This window comes from Musa acuminata, chromosome BXJ2-3, assembly GCF_036884655.1.
Source record: "Musa acuminata AAA Group cultivar baxijiao chromosome BXJ2-3, Cavendish_Baxijiao_AAA, whole genome shotgun sequence".
In the NCBI taxonomy this organism is placed as follows: domain Eukaryota; kingdom Viridiplantae; phylum Streptophyta; class Magnoliopsida; order Zingiberales; family Musaceae; genus Musa; species Musa acuminata.
This window is the reverse complement of record NC_088340.1, coordinates 8,309,967-8,336,374: the sequence shown is the minus strand read 5'-3', so window position 1 is coordinate 8,336,374 and position 26,408 is coordinate 8,309,967. Positions and strand designations below refer to the sequence as shown.

General features: G+C 41.0%; 1 protein-coding gene across 1 annotated transcript; it reads left to right on the top strand.

The window, feature by feature from the left end:
• The first annotated feature begins 66 nt into the window (after positions 1-66).
• Positions 67-25,913, top strand: LOC103977861 (uncharacterized). The gene is made up of 19 exons (XM_009393507.3): positions 67-254; positions 324-389; positions 502-656; positions 1,033-1,146; positions 1,410-1,475; positions 3,641-3,724; positions 3,815-3,901; positions 4,020-4,111; positions 4,197-4,257; positions 6,227-6,286; positions 12,576-12,636; positions 13,453-13,560; positions 14,152-14,270; positions 16,773-16,844; positions 17,228-17,313; positions 17,786-17,882; positions 24,777-25,120; positions 25,235-25,271; positions 25,351-25,913. The coding sequence occupies exons 1-17, from the start codon at positions 113-115 to the stop codon at positions 24,933-24,935; spliced, it is 1,629 nt and encodes a 542-aa protein (XP_009391782.2). The 5' UTR covers positions 67-112; the 3' UTR covers positions 24,936-25,120; positions 25,235-25,271; positions 25,351-25,913.
• Positions 25,914-26,408: the final 495 nt, after the last annotated feature.

Here is a 26,408-nt window from a genome sequence, read left to right as displayed (position 1 = left end):
AGCCCATCAACACTGTGGGTTCGGCTACATATGCAACTGAATGCTGACTACCCAATTTCACATCACGATATTTTATCCATCTCAGCTTTCGAGAATTCCATTCGAGGCAAAAATGGTGGGAGCCTTCTCTTCCTACTCCCACTTCCCCCTCTCTTCCTCCGTCTGTGCCCTGTCCGCCCCCAGGAAATCCTCTTCTACCTTCTTCCCCCCTCTCGCCTCGATTCCCAACGCCCGGATCTCGCATCGCGCAGCAGGTCTCTTTTGTTTCTGATTTGCTTACTTTATGAATCTTCTTGAACCCAACGAGCGAATTCATGCTGCAGGGCCTCCTGGTTCAAGAAAGAAGACCAGTGATAATCTAATTGCGGAGATTTCCCCCCATAGAGCTGGTATGGGTCTAGAAAGGAAGCAGAGATTGCTTTCATTTCTCTCGTTTGGATTTTTTTTTTTCTCCTTTCAGAATGCGTGATTGTTCGACTGTTGTTTCTTGGTGAGGAATAGCATCTGCAGTGAGATTGTTAAGGATCGAGCATGGTGGTGCATTCGCAGACCTGTTGAACGAGAAAGGGAGGAATTCGGCGGAGAATGAGATGGGTTACGTCGAGAGGACGCTTGGGTTCCGTACGCGGGATTTGGATGATAGAGATATGAGATTGGTAGCGTAGAGCTGCATCTTGTTTTCTTCTCATTCCCTTCGGTCTTGTGTGGTAGACACGTTCATGGTTACTCGTAATCGTGGTGGTGTCTTTAATTGCGTCTAAAAATATGGATGATCTGATAAAAAAGAACTCGGTAAAGAAAATTATTATTATCTTTTTACTACTTGAATATTGGTGCCCCATTTATATATCTTTTTTATTTTTAATGAAATTCGCCTTATTTTCTTTTTCTTTTTTTATCTCTATTTAGGGAAGATGGACATCACCAAATCTGAACTTTATTTCACTACGTAAATGAAATAAATCAAATTAACTCATCCCACGTGAATCTTGTGTTCTTTGATGAACTTATGTAATGTACATTCTGTTATAGGTGACTGAAATCGTTGGAGGAACTGTCCGTTGGAGACGCTATCTTGATCATCTCATCATGTCTCTCTGCAGTGAGGAGAAGATGTTTAGAGACATGGAACCACTTCTGTTGCAAGTATAATTCTTTTATATGCTTGGAGCATTGAGACTATCAGCACATTTTAAAATATCTAACAAAGTGTGGCATCTAGGTCTCTGAGATTTTATTTTGAGGCTATGTTATATGAGATGCTTATTACAGAAGTTTGTTTTGATTCATATGTTTTATTTGACATATCATAATACTTGATAATATTTACATTACCTCTAAAATTTCAGTTGTCGTTAACTTGTTATTCCATGATATATATATATAGCAGCATTCTTTTCAATGTTTAGGTACTTCGTATTGGGTTTTATGAGATCATCAAGTTAGGCATGCCCCCATATGCTGTTGTTGACGAGGTATATTTCTTTCTCTCTACTTTGAAATTAGTTTATGTGCAAGTATAAATAGGTCCCGAATTGTTGTTACATTAAGTATCATGAAAGAGGCAAGGCAAAACTTTTTCTTTCAGTTTGATGCTATGTATTATGAAACTTCATGATTCTATTCAATTTGCATTGCTTTTTAAATATTTATTCCTCTTATCCATGACTTGTTATTTGATCCATAGTCCCTGTGCCACCTATGCAATGTAGATGGTTGTCAAGTTTACCAAATTTGCATAATTTTCAATATTTAGAATGTTTGACCCAGTGATTGAAAGAGGCGCTCGGGTGCTCGCCTAGGCACTCGGGCGAGGTGAGGCGAGGCCCGAGCGCCTCGCTAATGTCCCAGGCGGCGCGCTTCAAACAGGCGCCGCCTGGGCGCTCGCCCGAGCCCAGGCGCTGGGCGCTTCGGGCGAGCGCCTGGGTAAACCAAGTGACCGAACCAGGATTTTAGGTTTGGTTCGGTCCTGGTTCGGTTGTTAGTTGGTTCAATCGAACCAACTAAACCGATATAACCCTTACCCAACCCTAACCCGCTGTCGCTGCCGCTCCCGATCTCGCTGCTCGTCGCTCCTGCTCCCGCTGCCGCTGCTCGTCGCTGTCGCTGCTCGCGCCTCCCGGGAGCCCTCCAGCTGCTCGCGCTTCCCGCGAGCCCAGTCGCGAGCCCTCCCGCGAGCCCTCCTGCTACTCGCGCCTCCCGTGAGCCCTCCCGCTGCTCGCGCCTCCCGTGAGCCCTCCCGTGAGCCTTCCCTCTGCTCGCGACTCCCGCTGCTCGCGCCTCCCGCTGCTCGCGACTCCCGCGAGCCCTCCCGCTGCGAGGCGCGAGCCTTCCCTCTGCTCGCGACTCCCACGAGCCCTCCCGCTGCTCGCGCCTCCCGCTCCCTTTCCCTTTCCCGCCGCTGCCGCCACTCGCCACTCGCCACTGCTTCCCACTGCTCTTAGATTTTCTTAATTTAATAGCATATTTTTATTTAAATTTTTAAATAATTATATTATATATTTTTATATTTTAGCGCCTCGCTTCGCTCGGGTGAGCGCCTGGGCGAGCGCCTAGTGCCTCGGGCGTTTTTGGACCTTGGTGCCTTTTGGCGCCTAGCGCTTTTTAAATTACTGGTTTGACCTACTAAAAGTTTCTTGGATTAAACATATGGATCTTGTGTAATAAGTTTTTATTTCAGGATTATGAGTTATGTTCTCAGGGCTTGGTTCTTTTCTTTCTGTGTCGGTAAATTCTGTTTAGACACCTTCTTTGTTGGGTAATTAATATAAGGAAACTTTCATGCATCGAGTTTATGATGTTCATAAAATCCAGAATTTGCTTGGTGTTCTAGAGATAAGTTAATACACTGTTCCAATGGCAGAGGTAAGCAGCACTTGGAAGGGATGTTTGAGTGGTGCCTGAAATTGCAGAGTTTTAGTGTGTAGGTAGAAGGCTGGTGACTCTGAAATTAGAACTCGTCTTCTTTTTAAGGCTTATCATATTTTCATGATGCTAGTTGACTAATTAGCTAGCCTGTGATCTTTGAGACACTCAAGATGCACAAGATAGGATTAATATTTCTTTTCATGTGAATGAAAGAAAGATGCTTATCCGGGATACTTCTAGGAAATAAGAGTGGGATAAGAAGCCTCTTGTGTGGCTTTTGGAACATTTTATTTGGCAAAGTCCTGTTGATCACAGCTGCTGCAGTGGTGTACTTAGCTGGAAAGTGAAAGTAGTTATTATACTTGTTCATTCTTGCATTGCATATAAATATCGGATTGAGTTTTGACAACTGCCTTGCAGCTGAAGCACGTCACATTCGTGTTGATTAGCTGTTTCTGATGTTATATGGTCATAAAAAAGAATACATGTTAATAATTAAAGAATTTTCTTCATTTTTCTTATTTTAATGTGTTTCTTTTTGTTCTTGAAGAGCTTAAAGTCATATTATCTTGAAGTGTATGGCCAAGAGTGTAAGAGTTTCAAGAAAAAAAGCCTCATACATTTATAAGCCCTTCAGAATTTAGATGATAATGATTTACTATCTGATGTCCATTTATTCTAATGATATACATTCTGCTTTGGTTATTCTTTATACTAGATTTTTTGAAACGGCAATACAAAAACTTATTGTAACTTTCTTTTAAAATTTTAGAATGTAAAACTTGCAAAAAGGGCTCTAAGGCCTGGAGCAGGAAATTTGGTGAATGGGATTTTGCGGAAGCTGGTTTCGCTGAAGGTCTGAGATCATATAATCATTGGGTTTGTTTGACAAAACATTTGTTGGTCAACTTGTTTTTGTTTTACCTTGGTGTCCTTTCTGTTGCAGGAAACAGATTCACTTCCCCTCCCAAAGGTAGCTGGTGATGATCGTGCACAAGCTCGTGCTCTGGCCATTATACATTCCCACCCTGTGGTGAGCTTTTTCCCGTGTTAATAGTCACGTCGGTAGCAATGTGTATGAATTCTTTGCAAGTTGAGGCCCATTTAATTTATATAGAAAGGTGCAAGCAAAACTGTTTTTTGCTGTATAGTGGATGGTGAGGAGATGGATGAAATTTTGGGGGATCGAAGAATCTGTGAGATTAATGAATTGGAACAATAGTGATCCATGCTTTGGCCTAAGGTTTGCATATCATCTTGTTAATTCATCGTAGCTTATTACATTTTTTTCATTTTTGTATAACTGACGTGAAGCCACTTCCTGTTAGGGTTAACACTGCAAAAGGTTATACAAGAAATGATCTTGTTAATCGGCTGAAATCTTTGAAGGTGATTTGCTTGGCTTTTCTGTTTTAGCACATATTTATCTTAAGCTATTCTCTAGTGTGAATGCCTTGTCGCATCTAAGGGGTGTGTTTTCTAAGAATCAAGATCACTTTTGATTGTATAATTTTTCCACCAGACTAAAAGGTTTGTAGAGCTTATAGCATAATTCTTTCTTGTGTTCTACCTGCAAGATATGCCACAATGGAATATTTTCTTGGTTGAGAGCTGGGCTGGAATTATTGCTGTCTACTCTAAAATTTCATGTGCAAATTAGATCACCATCGTAATATGGATATAGGGGTCAATTGAGCTTGGTCCAGCTAGGATGTCTGATTTCTGGATTGAACCCAACTTTTTGGCTTCTCAAATACTTGTCCTGAAGTTGGACTGAATTAGAAGAAAGCTAAAAGTGACTGAGATAAATTTCATTCATCTGATTTTAAGTTGGTTTCAGGTATTCTTTTAAGACAGAGCTTACCCTAGAAGGAGATGGTGGATGTGCTTATGTCTAGGTTTGTGCTAAAGACCACAGGGTACTTTGGTCCTGGCCAACTTATTCCACCGGTACTCTTCATCTCTGTTGTTGTACCATTGCCACCTGCCATTGATTTTTCAGGTTTAAGATATCAGTATCACTATAAAAAAAACATACCAATAAATACCAAGCCATATGGCCCTATGCGAGTTCTTGTTTGAACAGTTAAATACCAATTAGTATGTACTAGTTATACTGGTATTTGAAACTTTGATCACTTTGCTTGAAGATATCTGGGAGAAAAGAGAATGATGGTTGACCTCATAATTTATCCTAAAATGTCAGCTCAAATATATTCTTAAATAATTGATTTTAGCAGAAACACTGAAATGCTATTCAAAAACTAAAACTAACTGAAATTTGCTCAACTTTTTTCAGTGACAAAACACCAACTAGGTACGATATTATTCAAGAGATTTTGAAAAGAAAATAGGAGGAAACTGAAAATAGTAGAAGAGAGAATCACTGCCTTTGTTCAAGGTTTGTCGTACCTTGGCATACCGCCCAATACAGGTGGTATGTATCGGCCCGATAAGGGACTGGTATGAGTGATATATATCGGTTTGTTGGTACATCCCACTGTACCATGTATTGATACATTGGTATAGTTCAGTACGTACCAATGGCCGATCGGTATACTGGTATAGATCGGTAAGACGAACCATGCTTTGTTCTATTTCTTTTTTGAAAGCTCATGTTGACCAAGCCCCCTCAATTGGAAAAATGGCTTACTGTTCAGAGTTGCTATTCACAATACTTAACCACGTGGGATACTGATAGTATTGGACCTATTATTGGTTCATATTAACCAGGCTTGATGATAAACATGGACTTGTAGACTAGTAAGCTACTACCCTTCTTAATTCACATTAGCTGGCTTTGTCCTATCTTTGTTTAACTGAACCCAAATTACAGGTTAATTTTCAGTCGAATAAAACCTAGTTTTAGCATCCTATTGTGTGTCGCCATACTTAATTGGATTCCTGATGCAGAAGCAATGGAATGAGCTCAAGATTTCTTTCCACCCCAACCTTGTTTGATGCATAACAGATGATTCTTTGTCAGGGCTCTATCAGAAAATTATTGAAATGCTTTACTTTTGAAGAATAGCTGTTTTCTTGATTGTGTGGATATCTTAGTCAATGATCTTAAAAACCTGCTATTTTTTTTTTTCTTTTGTAGGCCGTTGAGATAAATTATTATCTCTCTAGGCTTAGTCTCTCAAAAATTAAGTGGGAGGTCATAATCTTAACCTGGTGAATCTCCATTGTTTTCCTATTGAACTTTTATGCAAAAAAATAGCTTGTAAGAAGGAAAAGCCCTTTTGGTAAATCACTTAATGCAAGAAAATTGTATGCCTCTAGCATGACTGAATACTAAGTTTTCATAGAATATGAATTTTGACTTTGTATTTAACTTAATCATTGTTGAGCTCAGGTTCCTCATGAGCTTTCTACGTTTTTGGAGGATTTTGTTCGTCTCCAAACTGGGATGCAGGTATCATGGTTTGCCTTACCGGTCCATACCGGTAAAAGATAACTATATTGGTCATCATGCTGATATGTTTATTATTTAGTAATGTGTTTTTTTTCCTACCATACAACTGTTACCAAAATGATTTTGCATGAAATGTGTTTAGTTTCAGTAAACACTTGATAGGCAATGCAAAATACAAAGATAGACTCCGTAAGATTTAAACTAAACGGTTGCCCAATAAAGGGTCCAAGGTGGTCCACCACTGCTAGAAATTCCTAAAAGTGCCCACATGACACTATTGTTGAACAAGGCAGTGAACTAGCCTTAAACAATACCTTAATGGCCCATTCAGTCTTGCGTCACCCGGGTAGCTTTACGGTGTTGAGATGGTTGACATTTTACATTGCTATTGCAGACCCATAAATCATCGAAAATGGTTGCTTACTTCGTTTCTTGGTTAAGCACTCTCCTATCGACCCGAAGTCCCTTACTTTCGGCTATCTTGATGAGAAGGCCATCGACAGTGGTTTTACGAAGTTTTTTAGCCTCTACCTTTCTATCTTGCCTTGGCACTTGGAGTCTGTCATTGTATTCTCCACCTCGGCTTGTTTCATGACCATGAAGGGATCGATGACTCCATGGAAGTCCTGCCTCTGCAGTATCATAGTTCTTCGTAGCCCACGATGTTACAATCTGTCACCTTACATTTGCCTCCCTTTTCTTCGTGATTGATGGATCCACCTCGGTGGCATTGTGGCACTCCTTCGAATGCACCCCCATTTTGATCAATCTTTGGTTTTGGATAGCTAAGTCCTTCTGGACTGGTCATCGCTTCCTCGCCTTTTTCGACCATCTGCTTTAACACCTTTGTGTTCTTTAAGCAGTTCACCTTGGTTGATAGGAAGGCATACTGCAACTCCTATACATGGCCTTCATCATCATGTTGTAGGGCTTGCATTGATTGTACGCTCCTTAGCGTCCTTGGTAGTAACGTTCACTTGTTTGGCATTGTCCTCTAACTTATCAGGCTCTCTCACGTGAATATGAGTTCTAGAGCAGTTTGACTCTACAATAACTCCGATCATATTTCTGTATAATCAAGTCCCTCGTGGGACTCATTGGTACTTGTATTCGGAAGTCCCCTTTGGTGATACACAACCCTGATATGCTGATGACCAAGGCTTATATCCGATGTAAGATTCGGTGCACGCACTAAAGACCTGTCTCTGCGGTACCATGACATTCACTCCTTGAATCGATAATCGTTCTTGCCATCATATTGCTCATCAAAGCAAAGCTCCCAGTAGCTCCAATTATCCTTTTGGATAATCAAGTTCCTCATAGGACTTCTCCCATGTGTGTCGTATTGCCTTGAATCGTTCCACTGCTTTCCGCTGCACCATATTACCTTCTATTGGCATCTCTAGTGCATTTTGATAGATGTGATGAACTCAAATTGCGATCTTTGCATCTGTGGCCTTTGTCGACGCATCACAGGGTCTCTATCACTCTTGATTGTGTTTGCTCCTTTGGGAATCGACCTTCGTCCACTCGCTCTCGAGTCATACATGGACAAAGTATAACTCTATGACAGCTCGTCGCCCAACAACTCTCGAGGTCCATTGACTTCACTAATAGTTTAGTGCAGGGTTTGCCGTACCGAGCCGTACCACCCGGTACGGGTGGTACATACCGGTCCGACAGGTTTTCGGTACACGGACCGACGGTTACCGGTCCGAGGTATTGTAGCAGTTACTGTAGCACTGTAGCAGTGCTACAGTACTCGGTACACACAGGTGTACCGCTCGGTACACCTGGGTGTACCACTCGGTATACCGTACCATACCGGTACCGAGCCCAGGTCGAAATACCGGTACGGTACGGTATTGCGAACCTTGGTTTAGTGCACCATTTGTTGGATCCTTGGCCTCTGCCTCTAGCACAATCTCTGTTATGCACTACTTCCTTTGCAGCAACTCAAATGACAACACAGTTGCATATTCTTCAATAGTACTTGCCTCCGCGTTCTCTTACCTCATCACAAAGTATTTTGACTCCAACTTCGCCTCTACAAGTTGACTCGCTTTAGTCTCTCTATCAAGTGCTTTATCGAGATAAGGTGCATATGCCTCGAAGCTTCCTTTGACATTAGCATCATGCAAGATGAGTCTGCTCCATCAAAATAAGAAACGCAAGAAACGATATGGTTTAGCTCTTTCCAAAAGTTCATGTCCTTGACCTCCCTTGATCTCTGTCCAAGGAAAGCTCCACGCCTCTGCTCTATATTTTGTCTTCTAAATCGACTCTCTTCATGTGGCTTGGGTATTTCGCTAAGTTCCACTAAAGTTACTTTGCTCCTCGGTTTGCATTGAGATGATGTGGCCCTCATGCCCACTTTTTTATAGGTCAATCCTCCGTCGAGCTCGATCTCCATATTAGCTTTAAGTGTGCCTTCGTTTCAGTGTTGCTTTAGGTCACTGCCCCACTTGATCTTGCAATGTGTTCACCAACACATAACCTCGTGCAAGATCTTGCGACGACTTCTCGTTGCTTGCTCAATTTATTGAGCTTTATGGAGCTTTCGTCTTTTAGGTATATTTCTCAACATGTGTGGTCCTTTGCATATGAATCTCCCTTTAAAGAATCCAAACTTATCCTTCCTAGATATGTCTTGTTTAAGCAATTTTTTTTCGCATTCTTCCCTTTGAAAATTTCGAAGACCACCATCTCCTTGGACTCCGCATTGCTTAATAAGCTATACGTTGTTCTGCCACCACGATTGCATTTTTTAGATTGCAACTCTTCACTAATGCAGCCCTCGCTATGCCCAATAAGGCCCAGCAATATGTTGAACCTACTGTATAATTCAGCCTCTTACGGACATATCTTTCCCATATCGAAGAGAAAGTTTTCATGCTCCATGGTGCTGAATTTTGAGCACCTTAGGATGGCCACGAATAGTTCGTTGTCCGCATACAAGCCCTTGCATGAGTACTGAATTCTTCGAGTTAGCAATTCTCATCGCCTTTACGAGCTTTACACAAATTATTTCTATCACTGAGCAACCCATCTCTCCTTGCATGGTCGTATCTGTTGCCAAGCACCCCTGCTTGCCGTTAGCACCGTTAAGTTCGGTTGCCAATGTCGAGTCACAGCTTGAACTCAGCCATCCCAACTTTTGTGCACTACGCGTTTTTCTCAGCTCGCTTATTCTTGTGATGCCTCTCACATAAAGGGTGACAATTCATCTAAATGCTAATCTCGAATGTCTGTTTATCTGAGCAACTCTTTTTCCTACATCTCTATGCTTGTGTCCCTTAAATGATCGTGTGTGATAATTGCCCTCAACTTAGCCCCGCTAGGTCCCCTATGCTTGCATGCCAAGTATTTCTAAATGTGCTTGCCTACTCTGATACTATTTATCACAAACTTAGCTGGATTTGTCTCCCCATAATCTTTTAGGGTCCCTTAAGAATATTTCCTAATTAGGATTTGCAAAAGAGAATACGAGTTAGAAAAAACCTGATAACTCGAGATCTCACCAGTAGACATTTCATCAAACACCTGATAGATAATGCAAAATGCAAACATAGACTTCCCAAGCTTTGAACGGTCGTGCAGAAAGGGTCCAAGGCGGTCCATCGCAACCAAAAGTTCTCACAAGTGCTTGTTGAATCTCGGATTTTGATGATGAAACCAATTGATAAGTGTTTATGATTTGATCTGCGTTTTTAGTGACGTAGGATGCTTCGTTCAGGATGAGACAATTAAAGCAGGAAGAATCATGTTGGGCCAGAGGAATATGTCAGAAGATTGGATGTCGAGCCGGAGGATCGGTCGACGTATCGACAGAAAGCTTCGGGCCATGGATTCGAGCATCGGGCCAAGAAGAGCGGATATTGCGCCAAGGATATCGGAGTTGCGGAGTCAACTGACCGATTAGGTAATAGACCGCAAGAGAGGACGATGCGCCGAAGAATCGGACGAAGCGTCGAGGGACCAATGACATACCCGACAACATGATTCATGCTAGTATTAATTGTCTAGATCGAAGTGTGTTTTTACATGTGCGGGATTAACTACGATAGCAAGACATAAAGCAAAATGAAGTCCCGGAGTCAAGGACGCGATTTCGTTGGGAATTCGAGAGTTCGTTGGAAGTTCGAACGTTCGTCGGAAATTTTGTCGGAATTGGCCGAGAAGTCTCGGAGCTTGCCAGAGAAGCTCGTCGGAACTCACCAAGAAGATTGTCGTGAAGTTCAGGAGCTTACCGGGAGTCCGCTGTAACATTGCCGAGAGATCGCCGGAAGAAACCAAGACTTACGGACTTGTTTAGCTTAAATATATATTAGATTTCGTAGTTAGCACATAATTGGGTTTGGAATTAGGCCAACCCAATTATGGGCCAGTTGGGCTAATGTAAGAACTGTGTTGGGCCCAATAAGAGGCCCAAACAGTGACCCAAGAGGTGACACCGTCGTGGCACAGTCTCTGAGACTATGTCAGGCGGTGGTACCGCCCCTAGCAGGGTGCCAGGCGGTGGTACCGCTAGACTGGGCGGTGGTATCGCCTAGTGCAGTGTCAGACTGACACTGGTGATGGTACCACCGAGCACAGGCGGTGGTTCCGCTCGAACCCGGGATGAGATGTTTTTAGGCTCCAAGTTTGAATAAACTTGAGGCCTATAAATACCCCTCTCATCCCTGGGTAAGATACACAAGACTTGAAAGTAAAAATAGAAAGAAACGCTACTGCAATCTTGTGTGAACTCCTCTCAAAAGTTCGAAGTGTTAGAATAGCTTGAGAGAGGAGTAAGTGGGGGTGTAAGAGTTATCTCCTAAACCCGGTAAAAGGAGAATCAAGTTGTAAAAGGTGGTTGGTCTTCGCTTATTGAAGGAAGACCGATAGTGGATGGCGATGGCCTCGACGGAAGAGGAATCAGCGGAGTGGATGTAGGTCACGACGATCGAACCACTATAAAAATCTGGTTTGCGTTTCCTTTGATCACTTTACTCTTATAGCAAACTGCCTCTCCTCTTTACTGTGCTTTTACTACGCCTACACTCGCATACGCTTTCAAGGTTCCGAAATCAGTTTTCAACGTACGAAAGAATTTTCAGAACCGACGTTTTTACCGCTGCACTAATTCACCCTCCCCTCTTAGTGCCGACTCGTTCCTAACAGTTCCTAACAGTGCCCACATGATACTATTGTAAAACAAGGAAGCAAACTAGCCTTAGATAGTACCCCAAAGACCCTTCTAGTCTTATGTCACCCGGGTAGCTCTATGATGCTGAGATGGCTGACATTTTGCACTACTCTGCACACCCAAAAATCACGCAAAATGATTGCTTGGATGGCTTGTTTTTGGACAGTTTTATCTTTGCACAACGACCTTACACAACCTATGTATATAGACCTTAAATGACCACAAATGTCAACAAAAATGGGGTGCCAAGCCCTCTTCATACTGTTCAAAACATGGACACTCAGAAACATTGCATCGAACACCTTGTTTATGAACTTGTTTGTGATAGCCCGGTACAAAGTTTTTTGGTTTCACTCTTTTCAAATTCTTGACAGACCAATACTTATGGAACCTGTACTGTTCTTATTAAATATACCAGTTTTGGTTGATGCATCTTTAGCCCCTTGTTTTTAGTAGTTTTCTAATATGTCAATGCCACTTAACTAATTAGTTAAGCCTATTGTTCTATTGCAACTATTTTCTCATTTGCTATGAAAAGCATACAGTCAAATATGTGATTTATCATAAACTCACCTGGTGCATGCACTTTAGGAGGTTTGAATTTCACGCTTTTTTTGTTGTTAAAAAGAGATAGAAGGAAATGTAAGAAAAAGTTGTTAGAAAAAAGGAAAAATTGTCATTTCATGGCTTTTAGTTTGATTAGTGATGTTGTCTGCAACAGAACAGTGGCACGGAAAAAAACTCTTTGTATCCAACCCCCAAATCGTTCTTAATGGAATCCAATACTGGAAGGATTTTTTTTCAGAAATTATAATAATAAATGTTAATTTGGATCTTGACTTTCAGTAGGTATGAAACCATCAAGAAATTTCCTAAACCTATTAGGATATTTGTTGAAGCAGTCCCACTTTATATTACAATATTTGGGACACCAACACAACCTAAAGATTATTTGGAAAAAGTCATATCTGCTTCAAACTCAAAACCTCTAATAAATTAGAACAAGATTGGGTTATGCTTGTTGTCTTAGTTACTTTGGAATAGCCTTTTTTAAATATATTGCTGATTCTAAATTCTTCTTCTTCTTTTTACTTCTATTAGACTGTTATACAAGCTGGCCTATTAAAAGAAGGTATATGTTCAGTTCAGGATGAGAGTGCAGGTTAGTGAATGTCATCATGTCAGTCTATTTTTGTGAAAATTGTAAACTATGCTTCTGATATTGTCAATACAATTTTCTTTTTAGTGCACAACACAACCATTACTACAAGTATCTACAACAGAATTCTCAATCCGTCTTTGATGAGTTTTCAGTTCTTTACGTTTTCTTGGCATACCAAGACAAGATCTTAGGTAGGTTTTTCACCATGGATAATTATTCAATCATTTGCTACTAAGACCTTCAGTTCCAGGTTTTCTAGGTTGACATCAAGACAACAAAAATAAATACTTGTCCAGCACATCCATTTTCATGCTCATATCAAGTATGAGCATGATCCCCTCATGGATGTATGCAATACCATGCTTTTAGAAACCCAGTGAAACTGTCATTTCAAGTATTAATAACTCTTGGTCCTTAAATGCAAGGTCAAAACAGACCTAGTTGGTATGTTTAATTCCATACGCAAATTTAAGTTGTGTATCCTTCTTCATGCCCCCTAGAACATATTGTCATTTGTTTATTATTCTGAATTTTCAAATTTTATCTTTAGATCCACGAATTATCTCAAAGCATTTGATAGGAGTTCGCTATATGATCCATCACTTATTATCTGTTACAAAGGCTGTTAGCCAATTTTTATTCTTTCAATTTGACTTCCTAAATATGTTCATGAATCTAGTAGATGTTGGAGTACTAAAAATGATAACTGCTACACAGCTTATCAGAATATCTTTCAGATCTAATCTGATCTGTTTTTGGACCTCCATATGGAACCTATTTAGAGCCTTACACCAATTAATCAACATTTTATTACAGGTCTAGTTGTGTCTGTTGTGGACCCACAACCCGGAGACACCATTGTTGATTGTTGTGCTGCCCCTGGTGGAAAGACTCTTTTTATGGCTTCACGTTTAAAAAGCCAAGGTGATCTAATCTAAAATCGAAACTTTTGTTCCTGGTTTAGTTGTTTCTTCATATATCTGTGCAGTTCTCTATTTCCATTTGACATGATAAACATGTCCGAAGCAGTTCTAGTGGTATTATGTAGTCATCCAGTTCTATCTTCAATATTTTGCTTACTTTTGGCACTGTGAAGCATTTGATAGCACATTTTTAAAATTGGCTTATTTGAAATGATGATCCAACTATAGTCTTTTCCAAATTGTTATTATGCAATAGAGCAAATGTTGATGCTAGTAGGAGCAAGTTATGAACTAGCTCCATTTAAATTGTTCTTTAGAGTAGATAGATTTTGATAAGTTTGATAGCCTATCTGAATTGGAAAAAAAATCAAAGTGATACATCTGATGCACATAATAATCTGACAGTAATGATCTATTTAACAATTTTTTACCCTGCTTTCCTTTGTATAATCTTTAGTTTCTTTACCTGTGGCAGATAATTGTGGCTCACAATCAAATCTACTTTCCTACTTGCCTTTATAGATTTTGATTTCATTTTCTCCTGTCATTTTGTAGAGATTTAGCTTGAAATTAAGTTTGATTTTTTTTTTAGGTATGGTATTGGCAATTGATGTAAATAAAGGCCGCTTAAGAATTCTCAAAGAAGCATCCAGGTCACATAATGTCAATGATGTGGTCACTACCACCAATGCTGACCTTCGTTTATATGCTGTGAGTATATGGTCCAAATTTAATGACTTAAGTTGGATGTGAGTTTTCTTTTAGTAAGTACCAATTACGTATTCAAGTATCACCAGTCTTTATAGGTTATGCATTTCTTTTGTTTTATCTGTTTCATTTGAATGTTTTGGTTGGAAGGTTGTTTCTTGGGTCGGCCACTAAATATCACACCCAAAAATATTTTGAATATTGAGAATTTCAAACATCTAAAGTTTGATTGCATTCCTATTACAAGCATTATATAAAATAATTTAAGTCCAAATTTTTCCATGCCTAAGAAATCCACATATAATTATCCAATCACAAACATCAAATATCCCATTGTAATTAAGATGTATATCTGCAATCTAATCTCTATCTAGATCTTATACAATACACAAGAAAATGACAGGACGAATCAGTCCTAGGCTCTTCATAGCTGTCTAATGTCCTAATGCACTTTACTGATGTGACTTATAATAAAACATAAGCATAAAAATGCAAAGAAGAGACCATCAAAGCAAACGAGGTAGTGCCTAGTAACTAGAGCAACATGGATGTGGTAGGCTCTCAAATGATGCAAAAATAAAGATGAAACTGGCCACTGTAAGTTTGGTACCATTCAATATTCATTATAATACTAACAGTACCAGACAGTATATGTTGGTACTTATATATCTTTTCAAAGGTAAGCATTATACCTGTCCAATCAAGGAATAATGCTGGTACTTGATCGAGATTTAAAATCATGTATATAAGTAACGACAATGATACTATTGAGTTATGTGATTGCTAAAATGATGGATACATGATTACCCCGAATTATCTCCCTCACACACACACACACACACACACCTACCTGAGTATAGCTACAACTCAGGACACTTCATTATATTCTGATGGTCATATATTTGCCACCTCTAGGAAGACATTCTAATGGAGAATCATCTAGCTTTATGAAGGATTCCAGGAAACTTTATTGTAGGCAAAGAAATCAACAAAAAGTTATCAATTAATTGGCCTAGAAACTTAGGAGTTGTATGAAAACTTATAGTCTCTTGGTCTTTCTAGATGTTAGTTAACCTTCGGACTTTAATTTTGTATTAAGTGCACTCTTGTATTAAGTACACTCTTTACTATTTAGGTATCCTAGAAGTCAGATCTTGGGATTCTAAAAGGCATACAAGTTCCCTAAGAGATTATTCTTGGGAATTATTATCTTTATTGATTATGCCTAGGCTCCTAAACCCCTATAAATAGTGGAGCTTATTAATATGGATGAATCACTTCAGATTTAAATTAGAAAGAGACTTGCAGCTTCTCTCTTCTAGTCTCTTACTCTTCTCTAGTCTCACACTTCTCTTTCTTTCTCTTCCCTTCTCTTTTTCCCTATTTCTCTACTCTGTTCAACAACACATTCCATATATTCTCTACCAACTATCGATGGAGGTTGGGTCCTTACCTACCATAATGGGTGCACATCTCTTCTAACTCTATTGGACCATTTACTGTCATGTTTGTTGGTTCATAAATTCTAAAAAATTTCATTCTATCATTGTTGTGCTGCCTACCATGAGACAGGAAAATATTCTTGCAGCATCGAGGATAAAATAATACATTATAAGTCCTCGCAACTCGCAAGTCACAACAAAGTAACAATTTTTGTTGATAAACTTACCATGGCACATTGAATAGTGTCCAGAATGTGCTTGAACAAATGAAATAAAGCAGTACAATATACCTCTTATGTTTTCACTCTCACCTGCACTCTCTCTCCCTCTACTTCTTCATATCCCCAGCTCCTTCCTCTTCTCCTTCACACTACAACTGTTCTTTTCCTTCTTCTGTGCCTCTATCTCTCTTTTTCCGTTGTCTGTCCAACCTCTGGCCCACATCAACCATAATTCTCAATCAATGCACTGGCCCGCATCCAGAATTGCCAAATAATTACATGCATTTGGAATTGCAAGATAAGGAATTGATCCCCACCGCTTTGGCAATGATCACAGTTAATGGGAAACAGCGCCTTGTGGGTGAGTCATTGTTCCACGACAACGATTGCAGTGACAATGGAAGCTTCTACGAGGATTGAAGTGTCTTGCCTTGTTATATAGGCGTGCTATTGGGCTGAGCATGTTAGGTCTATAACCCACATGTGGGTAGGCCCAGTGGAGTTGGTTATCGATGATGGTCTACTGGGCCATACGATTAACAACAAATTTGTCTGTTCTAAAGTTTACTAAGTCCTTTTATATCAGTTAAACTGTAATTATATAAATTTGTATGTTGTAGTAAGTTGAAATATTAGAGTCAAATGACATTAATTCCTTATTTGCTGGTCTTAAAAACAAATATTGTGATTACTTTATGTTCTTGTTTTAATCTAACTCTGATACATAGGTTGCATATTCTCATGATGCTTTATTTTCTTGCTTTAGTAATATTCTGAGAAACAACTTATGTGACCTGTTCTGCATATTTAAAATTTGATAAATCATATTTTCCTCCCTTTAGGAAAATCATAATTTGAAGTTTGACAAAGTCTTGTTGGATGCTCCCTGCTCTGGACTTGGTGTCCTCTCCAAGGTACGTACCTTTTTGCTTAGGAGGCTCTTTTGGTTAGTTGACTGAAACAGATGCAAGGTAGATCAAGATAACTGAGACATATGTAAGGTGAAGTCCTTGATCATACAAAAGGTGTTGAACTAATTGTTAAGTGACTAGTTGGATGCAGTTCAGTGATTTACTTGCTAGGAGAAATGCATGGATCAATTGATATGTTGTCAATCAGATCTTGTCAACCACATGGCTTTCTGATTGTTTATCAAAGTTGCTATCATTCTAAATAACATTTTTGTCTTTCATTGCACACCAAGATTGGTAGGAATAACCAGATTGTTTGGTTATAGCAATCTTTCTGGATTTTTTTAATCTATTCCCTTGCTCTTTTGTCCTTTCTCTTTAAAAAGAGAGCAGATTTACGCTGGAATAGACGGTTAGAAGATTTGGAGCAATTGATGAATTTGCAGGATGAGCTCTTTAATGCAGCTTCCATGTGAGGATTCTTTGTTTTTATTTAACTTTATTCTGTCCTTGTCCTTATATCTTTTAAATAAATCTAATTTCAAAGGATTCTTTGTTTTTATTTAGCTTTATTCTGTCAATAGGTTGTCCAGGAGTTTGCATATCCGTAATCATTATCAGTTTGTCTCAGAAATATCCTAGTTAGGTACCTTGATCATAATATGGGCAGTTAAGTCGCCCTATTTTCCTTATATTAAACAGGTCCAGGGTCTATTGGAGGGAAATCCTCCAATGGTTTTTACTGATAAAATTTACAATGCATCTATTTTTTCACTTTACCCTTAACCTTTCTTTGGTAACATTGTGGTATCTTGTCAGATTATATTGTGAGTTTTACTTTCTATGAACCTATGCTCCAATTCATTGAATAGTATGTTATTGTTGCTATGCTTTGAGAATTAGAGAAATTTCTTGTGTATTTATCCTCATTTTAACATGAATAGGTTGGTAAAGCCTGGTGGTGTACTTGTGTATAGCACTTGCTCCATTGATCCCGCAGAAAATGAGGAGAGGGTTTCAGCATTTCTCCTCAGGCATCCAGTATGAACTCTTTAACCTCTTTTTTTTTTTCTTTATGTGCAAGGTCCAAGATGTAAGGCTTGTCATTTTCCTATTATGCTTTTACTTTGTACAAATTTTATAAGCTAACTTCATTTGTATGCATGGTTCGGCTTATCGGTTCGTACCATTGTATTTACTAGTTGTCAGTATAGTATATTTCGAGCTGTACCGAGCATACCGACACATGGTACATAGGGCATATTGATATACCATTTGTTCCAGTCCCTTGTTGAATCAGTATGTATCGCCCATATCGAGCGATACATTATAGTAGAACAAACCTTGTTTATATGTATTCCCTTATTCAAGCCTAACCCTTGATTTTAGTGTATAAAACCATTAGTGTAGGAACATGCAAAAGATATGAAGCTATTGCACTAGAGTATACATAACCATCATCATAATTTGAGCATTAAGCTTCCTGTAACTTGGACTCTTCCTTTTGCATGGATCTGATTTTATATTTGTTCTAACTTGTGCTATACCATTTCTTATTTAAAGCCATATTGTTCCTTCACACAATACGTATAAGTTCAGGCGTGGAACTGTACTCAGTTCTTTGGGCATAAAATGCATAAAGGACTGGTGCGCAAGTATGAAGGGTCATTCCTAATCATTAATAAGGTGGGCAATGTCTCTTATAAGTTGCAACTATCGGCATGGCTCACAATTCACAATATACTCTATGCAAGCAACTTGAAGGCCTACCACTTAGACCCATAAGATTCTTCTAGAAATGTTTCAAAGCCTCTTATAAAAAGTGAGTTGAAGCCATTTTAGCGGATTGCAAGATGAAGCTACCCAATGAAGCAGAGCAGATCAAGTATTTGGTAAAGTGGCGGAAACTTCCCAGAACAGAAGTCAGTTGGGAGCCCGAAGATACCTTGTAACATGAAGAAGCAGTCATCAAAACCTACCAACAAGCATCGACGAGAGCGTCAACAGTTTAGGTGGGGAGAATGTCACAGACAGTCGTCGCACACTTGCAACACCTTTATCAATGAATCGTTTGTCATTTTTGTTTGCTTGTATATTTGTTTGGCAGTGTGTTTTGTCTTTTTTTTTGTGTGTTTTTGCTTAAAAACTGTAAGCATGAACAACTTGTAGAACTACAAAGTGACCGCTTACTAGAATGGGCAAAATTGCCCCAAGATGACCCAATTTTCGTGTGTCATGGCCTTTTTCTTTTGCAGACTACTGTCACGGACAAACTTCGAAACAGGGTGTTTGACGTAATGCTTATGTATGTCCGTGTCTTTTGGCATGTTCATGCCTTGTACAACATGTAGAGGGGCGGCCGAAGGCATAATAGTCCCATTTTAGTTGGGTTGGTGGCCTCTTTAGGCTTATAAATAAAGGTTGTGTCATGTGGACACGTGCGAGAGCTTTTCGGTCTGTAATGGACCATTTTACCCTTTGTTGTGCCACTGTTCAGAGCTTGTAAAGTCTGTTTGTAATTTGCATTGTCTATGAAGTGTTTTTCGGACATGTTTGCTTGTGGATCCCGATTGAGGCGTTCTCTTTAACCCGTTCTCTCTTTTGTTGGTCCTAAGGGACAATGGGAGGCTTCGGGGAGGCTGACCTTTGCGGACGGACGCGCGAGGGTGCCGCACGACTTAGGCAAAACCAGCTAAGTCCGTGTCATATGGTATCAGAGCGGGACAAGCACTCATAGAAACACTTGACATGCAAACGTGGGGGACCTAGCGGGGCTGCGTTGAGGGCAGTCAGCACACGCGCGACCGTTTGAGGGAAAACGGGCATGGAGATGTAGGGACAAGAGTCGCTCAGATGAGCGGGCATCTGAGATTGGCATTCAGAGGAATGGCCAACCCTTCGCGCAAGAGGCACCACGAGAACAGGCAAGCTTGGAAGAATTTGGAGCGCACAAAGGTTGGGATGACTGAGTTTGAGCTACGGCTCAACGTTGACAACTATACTTGATGGTGCTCTAGGCAAGCGAGGCGCTTGGCAAGAATGAGACCATGCAAGGTGGAATGAGTTGCTCAACGACCAAAAGAGTTATGCAAAACTCACAGAGGTGAGGGGAATTGCTAACTCGAAGAATTTGGTACTCATGCATGGGCTTGTATGCGGACGACGGAATGTTCGTGGCCATCCCAAGGCGACCGAAACTCGGCGCCATGGAGCATTGAAACTTTCTCTTCGGCATGTGAAGGATACGTCCGTCGGAGGCTAAAGTGTGCAACGAGTTCAGCATGTTGCTAGGCCTTGAGGGGTGCAGCGGGGGCTGTATTGACATGGAGTCGCAATCTAGCAAGTGCGTTTGCAGGAGGCAGAACAGTGCACAGTTTGTTCAGCAGATCGGAGTAGTCCAAGGGGATGGTGGTCTCCGAAACGAAGAGAGATGTTGCTTCAATGGGATAGTTATCCAGGAGGGATAAGTCCCGGCTCTCTAGAGGGAGAATCATGTGAGACGAACTTCATATGTTGAGGAGGAGTACCTCAACAAACAACAACTCCACGAAGCTCGATGGACTTAGCAAGCGGCGAGGAGTTGTCGCATGATCTCGTCGAGAGAATGCATTGGTGGATGCATTGCGAGATCAAGTGGGGGAGTGACCTAAAGCAACTTAAATGAAGGCACACTTTGAGTCGATGTGGAGATCGAACTCAAGGGAGGGCTGACCCGGGGAATGGTGGGCGCGAGGGCCACCATCGACTCAATGCAAAAACGAGGAGCGGAGCAACTTGGGTGTAACTTGGCGAAGTACCCAAGCCGCATGAAGGGAGCCAGCATAGAAATTGGAACATGGAGCAGAGGCACAGTGCTTTCCTTAGACAGAGGGCAAGGACATGAACTCTTGTAGAGGCAAGAGTAGGATCATGTTGTTCCATGGGTCCCTCATTCTAACGGAGCGGACTCATCTTGCATGGTGCCAAAGACGAAGGGAGCTTCGTGGCACATGCACCTTATCTCGGAGGAGCATTTGATGGAGGAACTAAGGCGACTCATTTTGCAGAGGCGAAGTTGAGTTCAGAAGGCCTTAGCATGGGGCAAGAGGACGCAGAGGCGGGTACTCTTGAAGAATATGCCACAGTGTTGCCATTCGAGTTGCTATGAAGGAAGCGGTGCGCAGCGGAGATTGTGCTGGTAGGGGCAGAGGCCCAGGATCCAGACAATGGTGCACAAATTACAGTGAAGTCGGCGGACTTCGGGAGCTACTAGGCGACGGACTGTCCTAGAGCGGTGCTTCATCTAGGTGTGACCCAAGAGTGGGTGGATGAAGGTCGTTTGCCAAAGGAGCGAACAAAATCGAAGGTGGAGGAGACCCTGCGATGTATTGGCAAAGGCCACACATGGAGGGTTCACAATTCGAGTTTATTCCACAATGATTAGAATGCAATGGAGATGTCACCAGGAGGCGACATGGTGCAGCGGATCGTGGTGGAACAGTTCGTGGCAATGCGATACACACGACAGAGTCCCGGGAGGGACTAGATCATATGGAGGTATGATCGGGAGCTACTGGGAGCTCCACTTCGGTGAATAACACGACGGCAAGAAGGGCTATGGATTCAAGGAGTGAAGGCCATGGTACTGCAGAGGCGGGTCTTCTATGCGTGCATCGAATTTTGCATCGGATGAAAACCTTGGTCATCAGCATATGGGGGCTGGGTTCCACCAAGGGAAAAGTTCGAATGCAAGTACCAGTGAGTTCCATGGGAGGAACTTGATCATGCAGAGGTATGATCGAACCAGCTGGAGAGTTGGACTGCTCCAGAGCTCACATTCGCTTAAGGGAGCCCGACAAGTCAGAGGACAAGGTCGAGTAAGCGAACGTTGCTACCAAGGAAGCTAAGGAGAACAGAATCGGTGCAAACCCTACAACGTGATGGCAGAGGCCATGCATGGGAGTTGCAGTCTGTCTTTCCATCGACCAAACAGACTGCTTGGAGAACACAGAGGTGTTGAAGTAGGGGGTCGAAAGGGGCGAGGAAGCGACGACGAATCCAGAGGGACTTAGCTACCCAAAATCAAGCATCAGTCAGAATGAAGGTGGACTCAGAGGAGTGCCACGGAGACATTTCTACTGATTGTGAAGAAAAGGGATTCAGAGGCGAGGCGACGAATAGTAGTGCCATGGGCATGGCAGCGCCATGGTACCGCAGAGGCGGGACTTCCGTAAAAGTCATTGATCCCTTGCTCTCATGGAGGGAGAGCGCTTGGTCGTGAAAGGGGCCGAGGAGGTGGAGTATGCAGAGGCAATCTCCAAGTACTGAGACAAGGCTGAAGGGCAGAGGCCAAGAAACTTCGTAAGACCGATGTCAACAAGTTTCTCATCAAGATAGCCGTAAGTGAAGGACTTCGGGTCATCCAAGAGTGCACGACCAAGGAACGAAGCAAGTATTACGCGGTGCTGTACCTTTGCTACTAAGTGGAGTAGGCGGCAGGGTTGATGGAGAAGACGGTACAATCCCAGAGGCGACCTCATCTATCAGAGAATTACTCCAAGTTGGGGTGAAAACTTCCCGCATTCCAGAAGTTCGATGGCATTGAGAAGGTGAATCACAGTAGCTAACTCAACGCAAGGAGTGCAAACACTTCAAGTGTTTCAGAAGTGTGAGCAAAGAGCAGGCGAAGGCCAGTAACCAGCTCGATGCATGAAGTACAACCTCGAGGAGGCGGGCGAAGTCAAGTAACCTTTGCCTTCTCAACTCTTAAGAGAATGGGCGAAACCGAGTACCCCAATTCTCTTATCTATCCAGCAGAGGAGCTCTGCACAAGTTCAAAGACCCTTCGAAGATAATGGAAGATAATAGTTGTCAAATCCTCACCAACGGTGATCAGTACTACTGAGAGTAGATTGTCCGCTTCATTTCCCAACGAAATGCCAATCGAAAGCGGAAGTGATGCGAACCTACTTGGATGTGACAACTAACTGAAAGAAGAGTCAATGAGCAGATTTTATGGAGGAAGGACCCAAAACTTCATAAGTTTGCGAGGCGATGCTCGTTAAAGCTCCAACAAGCATCCACCCAGTTCAAGCAGCATGTGAAAATTTTGAGAGACTGGCGCAGTAAGGATGGTCTTTTCCTTCATTTGGTGGATCCGCATGAATCAACGAGGATCAACACAACTCAGCCAACCCCACACCAGAGTCAGAGTCATTGGCGAGTTGAAGCAGCATGGCGGATCAAAGGTTCGACTACTCAAAAACAGTAGCGGAGAGCAGCTGGGAGCCAGGAGGCGCATTGTAACTGGAGCAGAAGATTAAAGACTCAGCAAAGGCGAAGAGTTGCAGTGTTCACAAAGGCTTCGACGAGGACGTCGAAGGAATAAGTGGGGGAGAATGTCACGGACAAACTTCGAAACAGGGTGTTTGACGTAATGCTTATGTATGTCCGTGTCTTTTGGCATGTTCATGCCTTGTACAACATGTAGAGGAGCGGCCGAAGGCATAATAGTCCCATTTTAGTTGGGTTGGTGGCCTCTTTAGGCTTGTAAATAAAGGTTGTGTCATGTGGACACGTGCGAGAGCTTTTCGGTCTGTAATGGACCATTTTACCCTTTGTTGTGCCACTGTTCAGAGCTTGTAAAGTCTGTTTGTAATTTGCATTGTCTATGAAGTGTTTTTCGAACATGTTTGCTTGTGGATCCCGATTGAGGCGTTCTCTTTAACTCGTTCTCTCTTTTGTTGGTCCTAAGGGACAATGGGAGGCTTCGGGGAGGCTGACCTTTGCGGACGGACGCGCGAGGGTGCCGCACGACTTAGGCAAAACCAGCTAAGTCCGTGTCACTACGGTGCAAAACATTAACCATTTCAACACCATGGAACCACTTGAGTAGCACAGACTTGGATAGGGGTTTGGGGTAATGTTGGACGTTGATTGGATTCACAAGTTCATACGTAAAGCCTACGAGACCTAAGCGAGGTTGCATCTAGACTGATCCTTTGCGAATGGATAATACAAGAGTACCTCACGACTTAAGCAATTCCAGCTAAGTCTATGACAGTTTGCTTTCACCTTCCTCCCCATATGCTCCTTGCTTTTCTCGTCATTTTCTTTCTTCTTCTTCCTTCTCCATTGTTTTTCTTCTTCCTCTTCTTCTTTTATCTTGTTCCACTAGCTCCTCTTCTTTCTTCCTCTTCCTCCACCACCTCCCCTTCTTCCTTTATCTTCTTTCACTGCCTCCTCTTCTTCCTTCCTCTTCCTTTTTCTCCTTTCCTTGCTTCACTGTGTTCCTCTTTTCGAAACAATGGTACTTACTGGTCCGGCCAGTGATGGGTACAGATCCAATACACGATACAGGCATTCCTTGCCTTCATGTGACTTTGCTCCTGAATGTTCTAGTATGCTCACTGATATATGTTCACAAAAGTGTTATTGCAAGTTTATTGGAGCAGAATTTCTTGTTAAGTTCTAACTAAATTTACTTGATAGTTATCTGATGTTTAGATCAAATTATTGGTTTAATCCAAGTAATCAATACTAGACATGGCTTTACTTGGAACAGTAATTTTTAATTAAACCTTGTACAGTTTCCAGTTTGGTTTCAAATGATCATGGTGTGACTATTCACCTTTTGATTGACGTATGGTTATGCTAATGCCACACCGAGGATCAAAACCCATTTTAAAGAGTACACATCTGTTGCTGAACTTGGTTGTCTTCTCATCATTTATTTATTAGTGGCAATACCAACCACAAGTGTTTATTTTTGCATAAACCATGGTTTATGTATCTTTGCATACCTTGTTCGCAACCTAGATAACTATATTAACTTTTACATGAAATGATGTCCGCAACTGCAAACTGGACTGTGCTGCATAGTTGCATGGATTATGTTGAACTTTATACTTTTTTGGTCTATTCACACTTCTTTAATTCTGTAATAATATATTGCAGGAATTTGTTGTACAACCAGTACATGGATTTGTCTCTCCAGATTGTGTTACTGAAAAGGGTTATTACTTCTCAAACCCAGTCAAGCATCACATCGATGGATCCTTTGCTGCTCGGCTGGTCAAATCCTCAAGATCTACATGCCAGAAGCCTATTCCTTAATGAGTTTAGCTAGCACCATATATTGTTTTACCTCCACCGGGCATTTATATGTTTCTTTTAAGCAGGAGAGGTCCAGAGCTGTGTGGATATCTGACCTTGTGATGTGAGATGGGCAAATTATTATATCGGAGACAAGAAAGTTCATCTAGGATGGCTCAGCAAATGAGATTCTTCTTCTTTTATCAGTCAGTTTTTCACTTTTATTTTCCTTTGTTTCGTTTCATGATATTGCATTTTTCATAGCACGGGATCCAACAACTCTAGTGTCTTACAGTAAGTGTTGCCTCCTTTTTTTTCAGGTTAACTGAAGGAAAATCAAGGGAAGTACCTCAACAGGTGTCAATAGATAGCCTTTTTTTTAGCTCCCTTGACAGCAATATAGTAATTATCTGACTGTTGCTGATATATCGTGCAGCGGCTAGACTTTGTCTTGCAAGTTGCTCAGCTCGACTCATTTACAATTACACTATGTTTCTGTTCATGACACAACAAAGTAGGAACATATTGCAGTTGGAAATGACACCCCACAAAAATGGCAGTTCATCACCAAATTTGTAGTTATTTTTGCCTGGAAAAAGTTAGGACTAGTGAACTGCTGTGGAAGACATCAACTACGGTCAAGAAACAACCAAGAGGTTTTGGGATGTTCAAAGGCATGTGTGATTGTGTCTTGCAGTTGTTGGACTCGAACGAGGATTAAGCTTATAGATTGGAATCAAGTTTTCATTTGGCAGCTCACTATTTTAGCCAGTTGCACTGTTGGCTGAATGCTCTTTTAACATTTTTGGTCAAGCAATCACACAATTTCAATGGAAAAAATGACTTCTAGGAAAGTTATATAGGTTTGGTTTTTTGCTTTGATTCTTTTTTATTTTGTTTTAGGTCCAGAATGCTTTTGTTTTGCATATTATGAATCATTTATGGAGCAGTAAAATGCCAGTCACAGAATATATGAAGTTGTCTTTTATCTTGTGTTCATATTTATCATGACTCCTGGTGAAATCAGTTGTATATGTAATCAAGGAAGTTGCTTGTCCTGAACTGAACTCAAATTTATCCATTATCTTCTAGCTAGGTGGCAATTTAGCAGAGATTGATCATGTTTACTCGTTTTTCAGCTTGGTCAATTGAAGCCTAAATCGTGCCATAATTATGAGTCGTGTGTGCCCTTGTAGCAATAAACTTACATCTGACATTATCTTATGCATTTTAATTTATTGTAGTTATTTTTTAATTGTACAACTTGCATCAAATTTCAATATTTGATTTCAATTTAATGCATGATATAAGAAAAATGAAATTATGAAAATATTATATGTTTCCCTGTTTCATAATAATTAGCTTTTATATGCTAACATTTTCTCCATCATAAGGTAGTATTGAACTCCATGCTTATTTAGCTTCATACATTAATGGGTTGCTTATTCTAGCATAGATGTGGAGTATACATATATACAGATTTTGGGATATTTT

Bases quoted from the DNA above. Each gene is read 5' to 3' on its own strand.
- LOC103977861 (XM_009393507.3), top strand. From the start codon at position 113: ATGGTGGGAGCCTTCTCTTCCTACTCCCACTTCCCCCTCTCTTCCTCC. The intron at 6,287-12,575 runs GTATCATGGTTT...TACTTCTATTAG, and splicing joins GTCTCCAAACTGGGATGCAG to ACTGTTATACAAGCTGGCCT. The intron at 14,271-16,772 runs GTGAGTATATGG...TCCTCCCTTTAG, and splicing joins CTGACCTTCGTTTATATGCT to GAAAATCATAATTTGAAGTT.